This window comes from Delphinapterus leucas, chromosome 1 (assembly GCF_059928025.1).
Source record: "Delphinapterus leucas isolate spDelLeu-1000000601 "Yukka" chromosome 1, BTC_Dleu_Yukka2, whole genome shotgun sequence".
Taxonomy (NCBI): Eukaryota; Metazoa; Chordata; class Mammalia; order Artiodactyla; family Monodontidae; genus Delphinapterus; species Delphinapterus leucas.
This window is the reverse complement of record NC_143129.1, coordinates 181,991,805-182,013,458: the sequence shown is the minus strand read 5'-3', so window position 1 is coordinate 182,013,458 and position 21,654 is coordinate 181,991,805. Positions and strand designations below refer to the sequence as shown.

General features: G+C 44.8%; 1 protein-coding gene across 10 annotated transcripts in view; it reads right to left on the bottom strand.

The window, feature by feature from the left end:
- MTOR (mechanistic target of rapamycin kinase) overlaps positions 1-21,654 on the bottom strand; it is a 117,362-nt gene that overhangs the window by 75,384 nt on the left and 20,324 nt on the right. For 8 of the 10 annotated variants that reach the window (XR_016389009.1, XR_016389010.1, XM_089901306.1 and 5 more), the window contains exons 14-25: positions 20,772-20,894; positions 20,042-20,131; positions 19,828-19,920; positions 18,985-19,119; positions 18,622-18,751; positions 16,913-17,163; positions 9,727-9,813; positions 5,615-5,782; positions 5,001-5,113; positions 4,517-4,691; positions 3,360-3,452; positions 2,524-2,670 (exon numbers count right to left, since the gene is read on the bottom strand). Coding sequence is in view for 8 of the 10 variants with exons in the window: in XM_089901306.1 (XP_089757432.1) it covers positions 2,524-2,670; positions 3,360-3,452; positions 4,517-4,691; positions 5,001-5,113; positions 5,615-5,782; positions 9,727-9,813; positions 16,913-17,163; positions 18,622-18,751; positions 18,985-19,119; positions 19,828-19,920; positions 20,042-20,131; positions 20,772-20,894 (1,605 nt within the window). In the remaining 2 variants the exon portion in view is untranslated. The remainder of the gene's footprint in view (positions 1-2,523; positions 2,671-3,359; positions 3,453-4,516; positions 4,692-5,000; positions 5,114-5,614; positions 5,783-9,726; positions 9,814-16,912; positions 17,164-18,621; positions 18,752-18,984; positions 19,120-19,827; positions 19,921-20,041; positions 20,132-20,771; positions 20,895-21,654) is intronic. The other 2 variants (XM_022598746.3, XM_089901301.1) reach the window with 1 other exon arrangement.

The following is a 21,654-nucleotide window of genomic DNA, read 5'->3' as shown; positions in this document are numbered from 1 at the left end:
GGTTGAGCTTGGGTAAGGCGAAGGCACTGCAACACAGTGGTTAAGAGACTGGTCTCTGGAGTCATACCTGGGTCAGATCCTGGCTCCACCATCTACTGGTTGACATTGAGCAAATTACTTAACCTTTCAGTGCCTCAATGTCCACATCCATAAAAGAGGGATACTGATGACAGCATCAAACTTATAGGGTTACTGTGAAGATTAAATGAGTCAATACATGTAAAGTGCTCACAACAGTGCCTGACACACGGGAAGCGCTCAACAAATGGTGGTGGTGGTTAGTGCTATCATTAGCATCGGTACCATTTGATAAATGGTAGCAAAAGGCTCTTCAAAAAATTTCAGCTTAAGGAATAACTGCACAATCTATCAAACAGGATATGTCCCTCACCTGGGCCTTTCCCCACTGCTCTGTAATTTAAAACATAATCAACTCTCAATTCTCTGGGTTCTACAGTAACTGTTGAAACTCCAGCCAGTTTCCTCTCCTCACCCACCCACCGCTGACTGCCTCATCTGGTTACACTGGTGCACGCTGATGGAACGCCAGCTTACTCATTTAGAAGGTAAGCCCGAATAGATTACCATGAGACAGGAAAGCTGCTGAGCATCTTGGAAGGCATCCTAGAGGTACACATAAATGGTTTGTATGTTTTCTGTACTATGTAAATCCTCTATTAGCACAGCCAACAGAAAGGTAACTGAGGTGGCAAATTACTATTCTGAAAGCTGGTTAAAACTGACAAATATACCAATCCCTAATTATCATCACATGAATACGTAGAAGCACAATTTACTTTTCGATGACATGGATCTGAGAGTCAGCTGTGGAGAGCTTTGCTTAGGGTTTTATTTATTTTTTGCGGTACACAGGCCTCTCACTGCTGTGGCCTCTCCCGCTGCGGTGCACAGGCTCCGGACGCACAGGCTCAGCGGCCATGGCTCACGGGCCCAGCCGCTCCGCCGCATGTGGGATCTTCCCTGACCGGGGCATGAACCCGTGTCCCCTGCATCGGCAGGCGGACTCCCAACCACTGCACCGCCAGGGGCGCCCGCTTAGGGTTTTTTAACTTGATCTGTTCTCTCAGGTGAGACAGGCGGAGATTCTTTTTTCTGTTTGGCAAAGGTTATGCTTATTTTTCCAAGTCCTGGGTAGAAAGCAAAACTTTCTGGAAGCAAACTAGACCACTGGGGAACTTCCTAAAATAGAGAGAACAAGGCCCTAAAGCTGAGTGGACAGCTGCCTGGTTGGAAGGACATTCTGAACCTAGGCAGGCTGAAAACATCTGGGTGGAAACGTGCATCTGGCCTCCTTGTCTGGCCCCTCCCTCAAATGTGAGGTGTCAGCATGGTGGCCTCAACAACTGCTTGGGAACGCCAGGTGTTGATGACCTTTCTCCTCCTGAAGTGTTGGACTAGCAGTTACAAAACACACAGAGGTACAGCAGCATCGCTCATGACCCAGGGGTATTTTACCACTTTCATCTTAAATCATCAAACGTTTCTCAGTAGTGGTCACTTTGCAGCTGTCTGTGTGGGTAAAGACTGATGTCAGGAGTACAGGCCAGTGTTTCAAAGCTGTGGGTGAGAACACGCACACAGGCCTGTGTGCAAATCGTTATGGGCTTGGCCAAAAGAAGACACCGAGCCAACTAGGACCCAGCCCTGCCCAGTTCTTTACCTCGACCTGCTGCTACACGTGAAATGCAGCTGTGTTGCGTCGGCTGCTAATAAAGAAAACCACCACATTGAAATTCAAACGGGGAGCTGCTTACAGTCACTAGAGGTACTAACGGCTACTTCAAAGTGTGGACAATAAGCAACCTGGTATATTTATTTAAAAGTCAGTGAAGTGTATGATTACTCTGTTTAGATCCATCCATTAGCGATGATTTGAAACTGCCTGTTTTTAAGTGCATAGCTGGTGGCATACATGATGAGAAGCTGGTTATATCCCAGGCTTTGGTCAGCATGGAGAATCCAGTACTGATCTGCAGAGATCTAAAACCTTGCTACTCAAAGTGTGGTCCGTGGACCACTGGCATCAGCATTACTTGGGAGCTTGTCAGAAATGGAGACTATCAAGGCCTGAGCTTGGGCCTGAATCAGAATGAGCATTTTAACAACAAGCTCCCCAGCATGTGGTAAGCCCAGTGAGTCTGAGAAGTTTGAGAAGCACTGCTTTAAAGAGCCTGCATCAGGCTCAGTGCTAACTAGGAGGCTCACTGGTTCTGTTCTGGTCATGTAAAAAATGAGAATGCTATTTGCAACAATGCATTCCACTGTCAAAGCTCCAAGGGAACATAAAAGGACACCTTGTTCTTTATTTTCCTTCCATTAAAAAATTGTAAAATTCAGATACTTGGAGAAAAAATAAAATGACCTAAGTGGTATCTAGATTTTCAGAAAGATGCTTGGTTTTTGGTTGTTTTAAACAGAAGACAGCAAGAGCTGAAAGTTTTGAACAAGAGAGAAGAGCAGGGGCTCTCCTTTCCAAGCCCCCCCAGGAAACGATGGACCTGCCTTTTGGAGGTTGATGGTGCTGACGTGCAGTTTCTTCATGGGTCCTGTTTCCACTGGTCCGCTAGCCAAGGCATCCCCTTGGCCACTCCGCAGCATTCGATGCTGGTAAATCAAAGGGTCCTCTTCTTCATCAGCAAGGGTGTATCCCTGCAACCAGAGATTTAGAGAACCACTCTGCAACTCCACAAGCTGCTCCCAGTTTAGAAAACATCCTTAAACCTTGGGAGGGCCACACCTTCTGGAAGAGCCAGGATTTAGGTTAAGATTCCACATATGGACAGAATGAATCATAGGTGGGCTGTATTCCGCACTGAGACCAGTCTGTGTTGGTCACTCCTAGTCACTGACAAGCACTGACTTAGTAGTATGAGCATGCAACTGGCAAATGTGAGACAACCGTGAGTCATAAACATGACGAAGAGCTGGGCCGGCAAGGAGCTGCTGCCTGTTTTTGTGGGGCCTGAGAGCCAAGGATGGTTTTTGCATTTTTTAATGATTGAAAAAAAATTGAAAGAAGATTGCTATTCTGCAACATGTGAAAATTATTAGAGAATCATATTCTGGTGTCCATAAATGAAGTTTTACTGGGATGCAATCAGGCTTGTTCGTTTACATATGCATATGGCTGCTTACAGGCTGCAGTGGCAGAGCTGAGTAGTTTCATCAGAGACCACACAGCCTACAAAGCTGAAAAAATTTACTATCTTGACAGAAAAAGTTTGCCAATCTCTAGTTCAGAGCTAAAAAGCTAGATATACCCCCACTGCTAAGAGTACAAGAATAGCAGTTGAGAAGGACAATGCGGGACTTGCAAACAGAAGCAAAGCGCAGCTCACCTTGACAATCCGGCAGATGAGGACATCGTAGCGCTGATGGTTGATTCGGTGTCGCACCAGAACTTTATTTACCATTGGAATGAAAATTTGGTACTATAACAAGAGAGGAAGCAGGTCAGAAACCATTACTTTGGAGAGTGGGAAATAGAAAAAAGAATATTACCCCTACCACATTACAGCTACTACTTCTGGGTTTGGGACTAGCTCTGTGGTACTTTTGACCCCTTGTGCTACCTCATCCCCCTCACCTTCCATCTGCGTCACTGCAACAGCCTCTGATTTTAATGGTCTCTCTGCTTCCCCTCTTGGCCCAGTCTATTCTTGCACACAGCACTGAGAATAATCATTTAACAATGCTAGGGCAGATCACAGTACTCCTGGGCTCAAAATCTCCAAAGAATTCTAGTCTTGCTCAGAGTGAAAGCCAGCTATAATGGCCTACAACAGTCATGTGCAAATTTTAGTGGGCATCAGAACCACCTGGAAGGCATATGAAACCAGAGATTGCTGGGCTCCACAGTCAGAACTGCTGGCTTGGTAGGTCTGGGGTGAGGCGTGAAAGTCTGCAGTTCTAAGGAGCACCCAGCTAAGTAGATGCTAATGCTGCTTGTGCGGGGGTCACGTTCTGAGGACCACTGGCCACAATACCTAGCTTCCATGCCTACTGCCAGCACAGCCTCTACAAGGTTCTCTCTATGCCCTTTTCCAAGTACTTTCCTCCGGCTCCCTCCCCTGAAGTCACTGCTCTCCTGCTGCCCCCACCCTTCAAGCACACTGCCATCTCGTGCCTTTGCTAATCCTTCTGCCTGCAGCCAGCTCCCTGGCGTTGGGCCTTTCCTTTATTTAGGTCTCTGCTGAAATGTTACCTTATCAGAGAGGTCTGCCTCTAAAGAAACAGCATCTCTCCCTACTCCCTCCCATCCCTCTTATGAGATAAATTATGTCTCATAACTTTGCTTCATTGGAATGTAAGCTCTGTGAGAACAAGGACATCATTCTGTTTACAGCGTTATCCCCAGAACAGCACTCAGCCCACACAGGTGGCTCAATAAATACTTGCTGAATAAAGAAGGAAAAAAAGGCACAATTCCTAGCTCTTTGTCAGTGATTGAGGCCTACAGATTAACAAGCGGAGGAGTCGAGGACTCCTGCCTCACCTTCTTCCCCAGCTGAAACACGAGTGAGGACAACGTGTCCATGGCTGTGGGACGGAGTTCTGGGCTCTGGTCCAGCGTTCGCACAATCGGGTGAATGATCCGAGAGGCATAGTCAGTGAAATCCAGGGACTCCGTCAGGCGGTCCACTGTCTCTAACGCTGCCCTACAACAATCGCTGACATACAGTAATTGCTAACACACAGCCCAAGAATAAGAGAAGTGGCTGAGGGCTACCTTTACAATCGGCACCCAACGGGAAGGAATGGCTTCTGACATTATTTTGGGTACAGAGATCTAACACACATTCCTGTGGGATGGGGACAGTGAAGATTTCCATAAACCTGGTACATACATATCTGGACTAAACTAATGAGAGTTGAAATAACAAAAAAATAGAGAGATGGCCTGGGGACTTAAGAAAAGGGCATTGTCAACAAAACATTAAAAGCTTGATGACTGTTAGTCCTACAGGGTAGGTGCTCACTTTCGAGACGGCAATGGAACCTCGGGGGCATCAAACAACTTCACGATAGGGGGCAGCAACAAATGCAGATAATCATCCAGGTTGGCGCCAAACAGCTGGATTGCAGCCAGCAACTGCAAAGAGGAGTAAAGGCACGGCGATGAGCGAATACAGTCAGGTATCAAGTATCTAAGTACCTGAAGGGCGGCAGTCGTATGGATAATTCAAAATGCTTTGGGGACTCTGAAAAGCCTTTATTAAATGGCTCTGAATTACATTCTCTTGGTAGCACTTTTCCCCGTCATTTTATTTCACTTATATGTTACTTTGCTTTCTCTGAACTTATTTCAACCGTTAAGGAATCAGTTGCTGGATAATAGAGAAAACTGGTATGCTAAATAAAATATTTACCAAGAATAATCCATTAAAAGAGACAAAACATAAGGATAATCAAGAGAGGATGAGAAACATTCTGTAAACTGTACACTGCACGCATCAGGTACTACAGCATTCTTTAGAGTCAGTCTTACGGACCGAGCGTCCCCCTGTCACTCAGAACAGGGTCTCTTAGATGATCATCCAGGGACTCTGATGGACTCTGGAAATCTCTCCAGAGGATGTCCCGGGTTACTCACCTTGATGGAGACGATGCGGCCTGGGCTATTGTCATGCATGAAGACTCGTAGCATGTGTGGGATCAGCTGGGGCAGGTAGAGCTTAAATTCACCCCCAAGAGCTACCACAATCTGCTCAATGAGAAGAATGATCGTGCTCTGGATGGAGGTGTTCATGACCCAGAATTCCTATAAAGAGGGAAGAGACAGAGGAGCAAAGTCGGGGGCCCTTCTGCTGAAATATGAACCAAGGAACTGAGACAGCCAAAACGAAGCACAAATGCAGCGAGCATGGTCTGTGCCATGGGACTCCTTCCTTATCCTCCTCTTCCAAGGCCTCCCTGTATCCTACGTCAGTCACAGTGAGCAACTAAACTGCATTTCCCCAAAAGCACCAGGCTACATGGCTCCTCCGTGCTTTGCTCATGCTGCTCTCGGCTTAGAATCCCACCTCTTGCTCAGCTAAGCCCATCTGTCTTTCCAGACGTGGCTCAAGCCTCACTTCGCCTAAGAAGGCGTTCCTATCTCCTTCCATTAACCACTCTGCTCTGCTCTCTTCTAGCACCTGTAATACTTAATTTTCTTTGCCGCCTTCCCTCTACTCGACTGTAGGCTGGTTAAGGGCAAGAAACCCTCGGTCCACCTCTGTTTCCCTGAATCTAGCAGAGCGCCTGGCATATTCCAGCCACCCAAACCCATCTGGCAGAATGAACAAATGACCAGGCCTGCATCCCTCTAGGAGCTCTCCAGCCGTCTAGGGGTGGTCCCACTTTGGGTAGCACCTGGGCTCTGCCAGAGGGTGACTTCAGTGTTAACAAGATTTCCTGCCCTTTTGGATTTAGACTTTGCTCGACAGCATCTGACATCTGTCCCAAACCATTTTCAGGCCTGGAGAGTGCCACAAGAGGAGCATTTTTCTACATTCATCTAATTATATCCCACATAAATTACTAAAATAAAAACTTGGCCAACTGGCTCCAGATCCTGTCTCGGTACTGCAACGCAAATTGGTCCAAGTCTCTCACTCCAGGAAAAGCTGTCATTTCAAATCAATTCAGAAAGATAGTGGCCTACTGCCTTCTTTAAAACCTCCAGAGTAGGAGACTTAATGATGGCAACGTATGCTTATTAGTACTCTTGGGCCCCCATTTAATTCAGAGTAGAAGTCAGTGAAAAAAAAAAAAAAAAGATAACTCCTCAGATGGAAGGCTTTAAAAGAAGCCTAAGGTATTTTTATTTAGAAAAAATTGTTCTTAACACATAGTAGTTTACAAAGTAAAAACATTTCAAAAAAAATCTATACTAAAAGGTGCTGGTAAAACTTTCTTTCTCTCTGCTTGGAGAGAGGTATTCTCTTTGAAAAAGCTATTTTCTCTAGATAAAAAGCTTCGACAAAGAAACACCACAAATTTTATGGCCTCCGTGGTTTGTGTGATGGTCATTCACTGGGACCACACTCTGCCTTCTTAAGAGAAAGCCCGCCTACCTTTCCACTGCAGGGTCATGGGGCTCCTCACAAAGGGTTTTCTCTACGTCAAAGAAACCAGGCAGCCTCCCCAGGGATGCCGGCTGGATCACTGTTCACAAAGCCCCGAGCCCTCCTGGGTGGAGCTCACTGAAATGCCCAGGAGCAAGAGCCAGAGAAGAGCCCTGTTGGCACCTTCTCTGTCTTGGAGGAAATGAAAGCTGTATTTTGCAGGTGTAAGGCTCCCAGCCTCAAACCCCTACATGTTTTGTTGTAAGTCATTTTTGGGGAATAAGTCACAGGTTACTTCAGCTTCAACCCCGGAGTGCACTGCTTCCTCCCTCCCCGCCCCACCCCCAACTCCCTTAACACCACCCGCAGGCTCTTTAGCATCCTACCTAACTCTTCCTGTACAGAGGCCCCTGTGGCAGGAGGCAGGGAACAGAGCAGCTTTTACTTATTTATACATACAGGAGTTTTTCAGTTCTGAGACTCATTTTCGGGGAAGTTCCATTTTTGAAGGCAGCCACTTTCATTTTAGTCCTGCTGCTTCTTCCAAGCTAACTACAAAGGTCTGGGGTAGAAGAACAAAAATCACTGGAATAATTGTCTTCCAGTTCTTTGAGGACACAGCCATCTCTGCAAAGCAATCTCCCTAAGCAGAGACACTGAAATTATAGAGAACAGTAGGAAGCACCCTCCCACTCCCAATACAGAAAAATGATACTGCCATCAATGGGGAGTCCTTTGCACCTAGACTTAAATAGACATTTCTCCAAAGAAGATATACAGATTGCCAACAAACTCATGAAAGAATGCTCAACATCATTAATCATTAGAGAAATGCAAATCAAAACGACAATGAGATATCATCTCACACCGATCAGAATGGCCATCATCAAAAACTCTAGAAACAATAAATGCTGGAGAGGGTGTGGAGAAAAGGGAACACTCTTGCACTGCTGGTGGGAATGTAAATTGATTCAGCCACTATGAAGAACAGTATGGAGGTTCCTTAAAAAACTACAACTAGAACTACCATATGACCCAGCAATCCCACTACTGGGCATATACCCTGAGAAAACCATAATTCAAAGGGACTCATGTACCAACATGTTCATTGCAGCTCTATTTACAATAGCCAGGACATGGAAGCAACCTAAGTGTCCATCGACAGATGAATGGATAAAGAAGATGTGGCACATATATACAATGGAATATTACTCAGCCATAAAAAGAAACGAAATTGAGTTACTTGTAGTGAGGTGGATGGACCTAGAGTCTGTTATACAGAGTGAAGTAAGTCAGAAAGAGAAAAACAAATACCATATGCTAACACATATATATAGAATCTAAGAAAAAAAAAAAGGTCATGAAGAACCTAGGGGTAAGACGGGAATGGAGACACAGACCTACTAGAGAATGGACTTGAGGATGTGCGGAGGGGGAAGGGTAGGCTGTGACAAAGTGAGAGAGTGGCATGGACATATATACACTACCAAACGTAAAATAGAGAGCTAGTGGGAAGCAGCCGCATGGCACAGGGAGATCAGCTAGGTGCTTTGTGACCACCTAGAGGGGTGGGATAGGGAGGGTGGGAGGGAGGGAGATGCAAGAGGGAAGAGATATGGGAACATATGTATATGTATAACTGATTCACTTTGTTATAAAGCAGAAGCTAACACACCATTGTAAAGCAATTATACTCCAATAAATATGTTTAAAAAAAAAAATTGGGACGACAGCCTCTTCTCAAACACTGTTGCAGAGACTTCCCTGGTGGTGCAGTGGTTAAGAATCTGCCTGCCAACGCAGGGGACACGGGTTCGAGCCCTGGGCCGGGAAGATCCCACATGCCATGGAGCAACTAAGCCCGTGCGCCACAGTTACTGAGCCTGCGCTCTAGAGTCTGCAAGCCACAACTACTGAGCCCGTGTGCCACAACTACTGAGCCTGCGCTCTACAGCCCGCATGCCACAACTACTGAAGCCGTCGCGCCTAGAGCCTGTGCTCCGCAACAAGAGAAGCCACCGCAATGAGAAGTCCGCACACCACAATGAAGAGTAGCCCCAGCTTGCTGCAACTAGAGGGAGCTTGCGCAGCAGCAACAAAGACCCAATGCAGCCATAAATAAATAAATAAATTTATGTATTTAAAAAAACCACAACACTATTACAGTCAGAAGGCGGTATTTATGCTTTTGAAGGTAGCAGGGAAAAGCATTACCTTCTTCCTCAGAGCCTGACAGCACTCCATCGTATTTAATGGCCCCAGGAAAACCCAATCCCCAATCCTTTCTTAAGGCCATGGTTTTACAGGCAGTAAGGAAGAGGGCTTTTGTGAGAATAGTAAAGCACTATTGTGATGTTAAAGTGAAATTGCTTTGCTGTGTGTGAGGCAAAGAACTCCAGTTTACTTCTGGCAGAACAATTCCTTCAGGATTTCTCCTCAGATTTCACACCTTGAACTCTTTACCTGGGAGCCTGTAGCGAGAGCCCCTCCACCCCCTTTCATAATCCAGTGGGATACCTTGCTCCACTTTTTATCCTCAGGTTATAACGTCTCTATGATGACCCATGAAAAAAATGTCCACATCATCCAAACCTGCTGCTGAATGCTCCTGGACCCAAACACTGAGGAACAGGCCAAAGCATTAATTTCTACTCACTCTCATGAGTGTGACTATTTCATCCATGTAAGGCCTGATGTGGCTCTTCACAAAGGACACCAACATTCCCAGCTGCTGGAACAGAAACTGAAACAGAGAAGAGGTCAGCAAGTTGGCACCACGAAGGATGTAGACCTCCCAGTCTTACCCCAAGTGCACGCTAATGAATAAAGACAATTATGGAATCGGTTTCTGCACCACCCTTTCTTCTGAGAATAAGCTTCAAAGAATGAGACTTAAAACCATCGGTGGTAACCATCGGTGGTAACGGTGGTGAGCGCTGAAAAATATGTCAGTGGCTTTACTCACCAGGTGAGGCAGTTTCTGCTCAGCAGGGGCTTCGGGGCCAGACTAGCTGTTCTGAACTGTTTCTGTTACCTACTAGCTTTGTGACCTTCATTTAATCTCTCTGCACTCAGCCTCTTCTGTGGGAAAATGGGAGATAACAGTTCTTGTCTCATAGGCTTGTGGTAAGAGTTAACTGGGCTAATACCTGGAAAGCACTAGAACAGGGACACAAATACTGTTAAATGCCCAATGAACATCATCTATCATTGAAGGATTTCTGGAGTAACTGAAAACTTAAAAATGGACATGAAATTTTTAATTAACTGTAGATGTATCTTTTGTTTATTCAGTCTTAATTCACTACCACTTACTTTCTAAAATAAATACAGCTAACTATTATGGGTATTGTGGTTCACTTATAGTAATTAACTCAATTAATTAGGTCTTAATTAATTAGTTAATTGTGTCTCTAAGAAACTGTGGGGACCTCCCTGGTGGCGCAGTGGTTAAGCATCCGCCTGCCAATGCAGGGGACACGGGTTCGAGCCCTGGTCCAGGAAGATCCCACACGCTGCGGAGCAACTAAGCCCGTGCACCACAACTACTGAGCCTGCGCTCTAGAGCCCACGAGCCACAACTACTGAGCCTGTGTGCCACAACTACTAAAGCCCGTGCGCCTAGAGCCCATGCTCTGCAACAAGAGAAGCCACCACGAGAAGCATGCACACCGCAACGAAGAGTAGCCCCCGCTCGCCGCAACTAGAGAGAGCCCGTGTGCAGCAACGAAGACCCAGTGCAGCCAAAAATAAATAATAAATAAAATAAATTAATTTAAAAAAAAGAAAGAAAGAAACTGTGAACCAAAACAGCAAGCAAATTGAGGGAGGGCTGGGATTAGGAGATTCTATTTAGGTTGGTATCTTGCAACTGTTAAGAGATGCCATTCACGAAATAAAGTTGGGAATAAAGATGGCTTAGGTAAGAGAACTCCCAACTACTTTCCAGGTTAAAGATGTCTTCAGGGTGTAGTTTTTATTTTGTTATGATCCTCAGATAGTGCTACATGTCAATATCAAGTTGCAAGTCATATTGTAAACCTCCCTTTCCCCCTCACCCCCTCCTAATTTTTATAGCTCTCTATGCCTTTGCTGCCCTCCATTAACAAGAATAATTTCATACATATGTATTTTCACCCTTATCCACATTTTAAAACTTGGGTAAGTTGGGGAAAAATAAAAAGTATGTTTCAAATAGTGAGTAATGGACTTATAGAACTCATTACCTGAAGAGGTGAGACTGACAGGACACATAGGACTGGGCTCAAAGAAGGACAGGGACACCAGTGGATTCTAAGGGGCTTAGAAGCTGGTCTCACATGGCACACAGGTTCAACTTGGTAGAGCCATCCCTACCTATCTCCTGGGCACCTCCTCATAGAATCACTGCTGACAGTTTTTGTGAAACGGTTCCTACGAAAGTATATTACAGAGATCAAGGGACAGGAGACTCTAAAATACAATGGTTTTTGAGTTAAACTTTTGTTATGCAGAACCTGAAAGAAGGTAGAAAATCTAAACTGGAGGAAAAGCAGGGCAGCGAGGATGGCTGGTCAGGGGAAACCTTGAGACGAAAGGACAAAAGCCTCCTGATCCTTGCTGTCACTTCATATGAGGTGTCCATGGGGCAGCCTCTCTGGTGGCTGATTCATAAGGGTCAGCGGATACACCCAGGCAGGTGCCTCATCCCCAGGGAGGGGGCCCGAGTAGCCACCTCATTTCTTCTCCCTTAGATTCTTTCACAAGCTGTTTTCTCTTTTCCCTCCTGAACATTAGTATTTTAAAAGAACATGTAGCTTTGTTCCTGAAAATATGGCGGGTTAGATCCCCTCCTAAATCCCCTTGCTATGAAAAGCCTAAAAGTAATGCATAAAAGATAAATGTTGTTATTAGATTATCAGAACTGAAACCTTTCACATAAAGCCAGACCTTCAAAAAGCTACATATCAAGAAAAATGGTGAAACCTCCTACCCCCAAATCTGTCCACTGGCAAAGGAGACAAAGTAATCTGTGAGTCTTGATGTGAGGTCTAGGTAGGAGAAAAAAGCCTTCCTAAGAGTTTGTAATTTCAGGCCACTCTCATATGAGTTTAGGGGGTTATTTTAACTACCTGTGTGGCCTGAGAAACTCTAAGCCAAGAAACTAACTAAAAGTTCTCCTAGACCACCTGGTAGAAGCAAATGCAGGCCCTCTCTGGAGAGATGTAACTTCAGAGCAGATATTCCAGTATTAACAGCTCCAGGGGAAGTCCAGCTGAATATGATGCATGATCCAAAATTGTAAAACACATAAGGACAGACTTACAGACTTGCTGCGAGTTTGACTCAGCAGAAACAATAAACAACAGAATTAGACTCATCAAAAACCTTATGTATATTGGAATTATTGGATAGAAAATATAAAGTAAACCTGTTTAAAATGCTTAAAGGAATAAGAGGGCTTCCCTGGTGGCGCAGTGGTTGAGAGTCCGCCTGCCGATGCAGGGGACACGGGTTCGTGTCCCAGTCTGGGAAGATCCCACATGCCGTGGAGCGGCTGGGCCTGCGAGCCATGGCCACCGAGCCTGCGCGTCCGGAGCCTGTGCTCCGCAACGGGAGAGGCCACAACAGTGAGAGGCCTGCGTACCGCAAAAAAAAAAAAAAAAAAAAAAAAAAAAAAAAGTAGTAGGAACTAAAAACTCAATGACAGGTCAAAAAGACATAGCTAAAGAATCAGTGAATAGAAAATGGATGTGAAGACATATCCAGAATACATCTCTGAGAGACAAAGATGAACAACACGGATAAGAAACTAAGAGACATTAAGGACAGAATGAGAAGCTCTAAATGTTGAATCTAATTCTGGAAGGAAAAAATAGAAGGGTGGAGTCCTCATATTCAGAAAGCCCACAAATCCCCATCAGGATAAGAAAGAGAAATGCATACCTAGATTTACAACAGTGCAACTTCAGGACAACAAAAACATGAGAAGGTCTGAAACAGCCATAGAGGAAAGGGAGATTACATGAAAAGGAATCATAATTTCTCAACAGCGACAAAAGAAGTCAGAAAACAGTGGGATAATATCTACAGCTGAAGGAGAACCCAGAATTGTATTCTCAGCTAAATAAAGATTTTATAAGAGGGTGAAATAAAGATTTTTTCCAGATAAACAAAAACAAAGCATTTACTTTGATGGATGCTCAGAAGAATTTACCTTAGAGAGAAGGAAAATGGTCCTAGGAGGAAGCTCTGAGATGGGAGACAGTAATGAAGTGGCCAAAGGGATAAACATAAACACTGTCTGCATAAAATAACAGTAACGTTTAATTTGGAGTTAAAAAAAAGTGATACTAGATAGTAACATAAGAGGGAAGGGAGATACAATACTTTGATCAGTCATTCTAAGTTTTGTATATTGTTCAGGGAAAGGATGGAGACAATGACTAATTTTAGACTTTGTTAAATAAGGTATGCAAGTCAAATTTTATGGGTGAAAAAGAAAAAATTGGATGCATTCCTCATACTGTACACTGGGACATATTCCAAAGAGCTCAAAGATCTAAATGTAAAAGGTGAAGCCATTTAAGTACAAGAAGAAATAGAGGTGAAAATGATGTATACACAAAGCTTTTCATCGCAGGATTATCTTAAATATGAAAGACTGGAAAAACACAGTCATCAATAGGGACTGGTCAAATAGCTGTGGCATGTTCACACAATGAAGTACCAATTGCCTCTAAAGGAATGAAGACATTCTCACTATACTGCTATGGCATGAACTCCAGGATATGCTGCTGTGAACATGGAAAAGAGTAAGATCCAGAAAGTTTATACTATGTTATTCTTCTGAGGAAGGAGGGTGGGGGACATATATTTCCTTATATTTTCAAAAATAAACACTGAAAAGATAAATTTTAAAACTGATAAAACTGGTTAGCTTAGGGGGAAGTGTGGTAGGCAGGATTTCGGTAACCGAAAACTCCATGTCCTAATCCCTAGAACCTGTGAATAAATTACTTTACATGACAAAGGGGACTTCTGAAGATGTGATGAGGGAGCAGGACGCTGAGATGGGGAGATTATCCGGGTGGGCCCAATCTAATCACAGGAGTCCTTAAAAGCAGAGAACCTTTCCTGGTTATGTTCAGAGAGAAAGATTTGAGGGAAAAAGGAGAGTCAAAGAGATACAATGTTGCTGACTTTGAAGATGGAGGAAGGAGGCCAAAGAATGCAGGCAGCCTCTAGAAGCTAGAAAAATCAAGGAAAGGGGTTCCCCCTAGAGCCTCCAGAAAGGAACACAGTCTTAATGGCACCCTGACTGTAGTTCAGTATGATCTATGCCAGACTTATGACTTAAAGAGCTGTAAGATAATCAATTTGTGTTGTTTCAAGTTACTAAATTGGTGGTGATTTGTTACAGCAGCAATAGTAAATGATAGAGGAAGGAAGAAACAAGGTATAAGAATAGGCATGGAAGCTGGTCTTTGCTGAATATATCTTATAGTTTTGACTCTTGAATTATGCTAACGTCTTACATAACTAGAATGAAAGTTAAATTACAAAAACTCACAAGAAATTTCTAAAAATTGAAAATAAACAGGAACAAATGAGTTTAACTATAAACCAAGTTGGTTGCACAATCACTCAAAGAATTATTTCAAGTGACTTTGAACACAGTATTTTGGTGTATATCCCCAACAAGACACATCCTAAAAACAATAACAAATTGCGAACGACCTTGAACTGCATTCAGTAATCATATTGTTAATACTAATACTGGTCATGTACTATTTATATGTATACAAAAATACATATATTTTGGGGCTTCCCTGGTGGCGCAGTGGTTGAGAGTCCACCTGCCGACGCAGGGGACACAGGTTCGTGCCCCGGTCCGGGAAGATCCCACATGCCGCGGAGCGGCTGGGCCCATGAGCCATGGCCACTGAGCCTGCGCGTCCAGAGCCTGTGCTCCGCAACGGGAGAGGCCACAACAGTGAGAGGCCCGCGTACCGCAAAACAAAAACCAAAACAGATAACTAATGAGAACCTACTGTATAGCACAGGGAACTCTACTCAGTGCTCTCTGGTGACCTACATGGGAAGGAAATCCAAAATAGAGGGGATATACGTATACATATAGCTGATTCACTTTGCTGTACAGTGGAAACTAATACAATATTGTAAAGCAACTATATTCCAATAAAGATTAAAAAAAAAAACCTACAGCAAACATTATACTTAGTGATGAAATCTTAACACTAGTCCCATTAAAATCAGGAACAAGATTAAAGGTTTCCACTATTACAGAGTCTAATCAACACTGCAGTGAAGGTCCTAGGAAAGCAGTAAGGAAAAGTTAACAACTGCTTTACCGACCAAAACAAAAAAGCCAAAACTGTTTTTTATGTTCGGCAGACTATATGATTAGCTAGAGTGAAAACCTGGGAAAATTTACAGGTAAATTATTAGAATTAGTAAGAATTCAATGAGGTTGATTATGTAAAAATAAAATGCACTTGTATATTCCAGGCAGAAAATTAGAAAATATACTTTCTAAAGAAAATACTATTTCCTCTGAATGTACATCAAATTGAATATGTAATCACAGAAGAAAAAATATTTAATTCCAGGATCTTTAAAACGCAGTACTCTGACCATACACCTTGTGGAATACTTTCTAAGAACAGTAGGAACCGCAAAGCCACCTTGAACTGTATTCAGTAGGATCGCTGTTGGTAGTGGTACAGGTATGGTAATCACAGAACCACTGTGCGTACTCTATGGCTCAGAGAAAAAAAAAAAAAGAGAGAGAGAGCGAGCAAGAGAGAGAAAGAGGGAGGGAAAGGGGGAAATTCTTCTTTACAGAAAAATGCCAGCTATTAAAAGTAGAAGGAGGGGCTTCCCTGGTGGCACAAGGGTTGAGAATCCACCTGCCAATGCAGGGGACACGGGTTCAATCCCTGATCGGGGAAGATCACACATGACACAGAGCAACTAAGCCTGTGCGCCACAACGACTGAGCCTGCGCTCTAGAGCCCGTGAGCCACAACTACTGAAGCCTGTGTGCCACAACTACTGAAGCCCATGCGCCTAGAGCCTGTGCTCCGCAACAAGAGAAGCCACTGCAATGAGAAGCACGCACACTGCAACAAAGAGTAGCCCCCGCTCGTCGCAACTAGAAAAAGCCAACACGCAGCAACGAAGATCCAACACAGCCAAAAATAAATTAAAAAAAAAAAAAAAGTCATTACTTTGCAACCAACGTGATAATTGATTCCAACAAGGATCATCAATGGTGGCTAAAATCATTGGGTAAAAGGTAGCTGGGGAATAGGACAGTCACACAGTCTCAATGTATCACCCCACACATTACTTAATGGCTAAGGAAAAAAGGTAACTTTACAATGGAGAGATGTGATACATACCAACCTCACCATATGCTCAAACTTAGGACCAACAATAATTGGACAAACTGACATTATGAAGCATTGTTACTGCACCTCTGTAGTATTCCCACTAAGCGTTTGACTTAAATCTAATCATGCCGAAACAACCAGAAATCCACTGTGGGATATTCCATCAGATTATTGGACTGAACAGTAGATTACGGAGAATAACAATGCTGTCCCCCCGCTTCCCCTCCAGCCACTCATCTTTTAGCCATTTTGAGGTATAAAACAGGAAGTTGAGCTGAACTGATTATACCTGTACACTTAGGTGTTAGAAGTTCTGGGGGAGGAAAGGCATTAGGCATAACGGCAAGCAGAGTACATTATTAGGAAGCTGAGGCACAGATGGACTTCCCACACAGGCATGGCACGGAGCAGGGAGGAGCAAGGGTTGGGGGTTTACCCACTTACTTCCCGGATGGCCCCGTCACAAACCCGAATGACATTCAGGAATGTGGGCATGACCTGGGGCAGGAACTGCACACACTTGAGCCCCAGGGACTTGAAGATGAAGGTGATGGCCTGGACGACCATGGTGTGATGGTGAGAGAGGGACTGGTCTCGGAAGATGCGCATCAGGGCCACCATGGACACGGCTGGGTAGAACTCGTCCAGAGGCAAGTTCCCCATGTTGACCAGCATCTCACTGGTGCTGTAGTCAGCTAGGACCAAACAAAGGTGAGGATCACGAGCTATACATGACTCTGACTTTGGACAAAGCGTGGTTACCGACAAACAAAAAAACCTCCTGTGGGTCACCAGCATTCACATCTCTCTCCCTGCTATACTCTAACACCACTGGGAATACCAGGTATATTAGGAGCCAGTGAATAGGCTCTCACCATGAAGGACAGTTTTTGGCTTATCTATTATCTAAACTACAAAAGCCTAACACAGTACATGACGGGTTTTCTTTAAATTGCTACGTTTAATTTAGCTTCTTACCATTCCAGTTCACAACTTCAGTAGCTGAAACCATCAATAAAAAGTTACTCCGCCAAATGAAAATAAAGGGGATTAAATTAGGCAAACATCTGTTCAGCAGCTGCTTGGTCCCCCTAGGGAATTCAGAGAAGTTAACAACAAATGCTACCTGACCTGAACAAGGACCTCAAGGACTGGGGGTGGAGGAGGGTATGGAAGGTGGGGGAGGGGCGGAGGAGGGTATGGAGGGTGGGGGAGGGGCGGAGGAGGGTATGGAGGGTGGGGGAGAGGGAGGGGAGGGTATGGGAGTGGGTAGCGGTTTAACAGCACAATAAGGACGCTAAGAGCCAGAACATCCAAGAGACTGGATGACTGGCACTGCTGAGGACGGAGGAAACGCTGGAGGATGTGGCTCAGGCTCTGCTCGAAGGCTGTGGGTCTGACAGGATTAACATTGCAGGCACACTTCTCTCATATACAGAAGAACAAACTGGAAGCAGTATGATCCCATCCACAGAGTTCAGAAACAAACTATTTTATTTGGGGAAAATAACATTTTGCTGAACTAGATGGGAGAACCACTGCTGAACTTTCACACTTTGAGAAATACGCCTGCCCTGATGGACACTGCGTTAAGCCTAGAAAACTCACCTGCATCCCCACGCCCTGCCCAATCTCTTAGGCTACTTATCTAAAGACAAAGGAACTCTACAGCTAGACCACTTGATGGAAGAAAGAGCCCTGGATCCTGATTGCTACTAGTTTTTCCACGCCCTCTGAGCCTTAGCCTCAGATTTCCCTATCAATTAAAACAGGGAGAATAAATTCTACCCTCTTCCTCCTTGGGTGCCATGGGAATAGAAAATATCAAAGATGCACTAACAAAGAATGACAGATGAACAAGGGTGATGGGGTGATAATTCACGTCTCTCTCATCAGCACCTAAGAGTGACTACAGACATAGCCTGTTGACCTTTAACAAAGAACCTGGACAAACGGGAAGACTGGACACACTGGGAAGCAGCGCCCCTGCTGTGACTCAAGAGGAAACTACTGACGTTCCATTCAAAAGTCACAAGGTGAGTCAATATGCAATAATTTCACAGTTATCCAGCCCAAGGCTCTTTCTAAACACAGCCAGTGAGGGCTTAGTGAGGCAAGAACTTGGCAGCCACTGAAGGTTCTCCTCAACTTACAGGAATCCTGACTTGACTTGGATTCTGACAGGCTGACAGCAGAAGCATCCCGGGACTGGTCGATCATGCCAATGTTCACTTTGTGCTTGTAGGGATCCAAGGCCCCCAAGAGCCCTAACACACGGATAGCCTGCGTGGGAAAGGGGAGGGGAAAAGAAAACATTCATCACAGCACCTGACTACCGCAGCTCTCATGGATACTCATGTTCCATGATGCCCAATTCATATCCCACGACCAGCTACAGGGACAAAACGGAGAGGGACAGGAAGTCTCATCTGTACTGTCAGAGCATGTTAATGACGCAAACGTCTCTCCATTCTCCCAGCAAAGTCTTTAAACACCAAGCTTGCGGTGTTTCCTACCTCTCGCCGTGTACCCTGGTTCTGCTCAGTCTTCAGGAAATTCAGCAGCACCTCAAGCAATGTGGGGTACTTCCTGTAGGGTTCCACCACGTAGCCAGTGCTCGCCACCAACTGTCCCAGGGTCCACAGAGCCACCTGGACAGGCAAAAGATCACATGGTTTGTAGCACCAGTAAGAGAGAAAAGAAAGCATACTCCGTACTCTTCATTAAATGGTTATAACAAAGTGTTAGAGGCTGTTACAAGAAAAGAATGCCCAGTAAGGGCGCTAACCATAAACTAAAATCCTGAGAGCTGGGACATAAAATCAAGGCTACAAACCAACACAACAATTGCTGGAACAAAGGTAAAGAACAGTCCCGCCTTTCTCAGGAAGTATATAGTTCTTCTATACCCTGGATGACTGACAGGAGAAATCGGACTCAAAAGGAAATTAAGGTTGTTCCTACTTTCAGTCTAGCCACAGCCACCTAATGACCTCGATGACCAAAGCGAAGCCAGGGCCGGGGGAGGGTGAGCTGAAGCTCCGCTTCCCTCCACAACCAGAGGCCAAGACTCTCTGTTTCCCTTTAGGGGCCGGGGCTCTGATAGATGACCTGCATTTTTTTTTTTTTTTTTTTTTTCAGTCTAGAGGAAATGGCACTGGTCAGCCCTGATACTGACAGTGACTCTGGGTCAGGATGAACGCTAATTCTAGCTCCAAGTCTTTCTTCTTTTTACTCAGTTAACAAATATTTCTGAGTACCTACTAGGGCTAGGCATTACTGGCTAAGGTGACTGAGAGAGACGAGGTCCCTGGCCTCATGGGGCCTATCCTGCTCACACACGAAGTAGTGGTACTCACCTGCCTTTTGGCCAACAGAGAGGAGTCCTGGAGCATGTCCATGATGATAATAAAAAGTTCATCAACCCATTTCCTCATTTCTAGGCCACTAACCTACAAAGTGAAAAAGGAAGTGGTAGACAGCATTAGAAATTATGGCATTAAGAAGTATTTTGACTTCATCAGAGGTAAAATAATTCTTCCCGTCCTATGGAAAAAGCAGTTGTCCCCTTACCTGAGCCAACTCTCCTATTGTAGCCAGGACATTATTGATCACACCCGGGTTTGGATCAGGGTCTGGATCTTTCAGTTTCAAAATTAAAGCCTATGGAAAGAAGGTATGAGAAAATGAATGCTGGTTAGAGTCTACTAGAAAACTTTTTTTCACATAAGTAAAATTCACCCAAGAGACCATCTCAGTCATAGATAAATTACTTCTAAGGCTTTATGAATCCAGGTTTCCTCTGGAATGTGGATTCTTAAGCCTTTCTCCATACTGCACACAAGTCTGACGTATGAGGGAGCTGGCAAGTGCCATGATCTACAAACATTTCCCATGCCTTCCCTAAACTGTACCTGTGTGATCATGTACCCAGATCCACATAAGTTGTGAAAGACTTCACATGAGTCTAACATAGACCTGAAGGTGGACTCAGATTTTAAAGCTCACTTTTTCTTCATTTGGGGGGAGTTACTTTATGCCACTATCTTACTTCTCCTCGCCAAGCACATTGGATGAGGTGCTTGAAACATCATATCTTATCTCTTAGAAGGAGAGCCCTTTCCTGCAACTGGTGAGATTCCTGGTATTCTTGAACTGAGGGTGCTTGATGTGGCCCTTGTCTGCGAGCCGGGGACCAAAGAAATTATCTACTTTGTTCAGTGTACCAGTGAGCACCAAAACACTCCCATCATCCCAAGACATCCTAGAGAGAAAGAACCAGTCTCTGTCTGTTGCAAATTACCTTCAGGATAGGCTCCATGTAGGGGCGGATGAGTCGGGGGGCATTGGAGACCAGGTGCCCCAGCATGCGGGCACTCTGTTCCTTGATTCTTCCAATGCCGCTGTGCTCCAGCTCTGTCAAAATCTGTAGGGAATAAAGGCTTACTACGACTACGGCAAAGGAAATTCGAGAGGGACTGTGTGTTTGAAGCGAGAATGAGGCGCAGAACTAGAGGAAGGAACCAGAACTTCACTGCGGATCAAGGAGCTGCTAGATACTCCACAAGCAAGGCCATCTCTGCAGCTCACAGAACAGTCCTGGATACAGCAGTGACTGGAGGAAAAACTGTTTGAAACTGGCCCTTTCTCCTTCTGTCACAGTACTCCAAGGTCCCTCAGCCCTCTGCAAAGCATAACTTTTAATAGTGTAGATAGTCATAGAAGACGGAGAAAACCAACAGGGCTCGCTGTGAGCAGGGTTTTGCAAAAATAAAGAATGAAGGGGGGGCTTCCCTGGTGGCGCAGTGGTTAAGAATCCGCCTGCCAATGCAGGGGACACGGGTTCGAGCCCTGGTCCAGGAAGATCCCACATGCCGTGGAGCAACTAAGCCTGTGAGCAACAACTACTGAGCCTGCGCTCTAGAGCCCGCGTGCCACAACTGCTGAAGCCCATGTGTCTAGAGCCAGCACTCCGCAGCAAGAGAAGCCACCGCAATGAGAAGCCTGCACACCGCAACGAAGAGTAGCCCCCGCTCGCTGCAACTAGAGAAAGCCCGCGTGCAGCAGTGAAGACCGAACGCAGCCAAAAAATAAAATAAATTAATTTATTAATTGAAAAAACAAAAGAATGAAGGAAGGGCTCTCTGCAAGAAAAATATCTGTACAGACAGCAAATCACTCAGAGT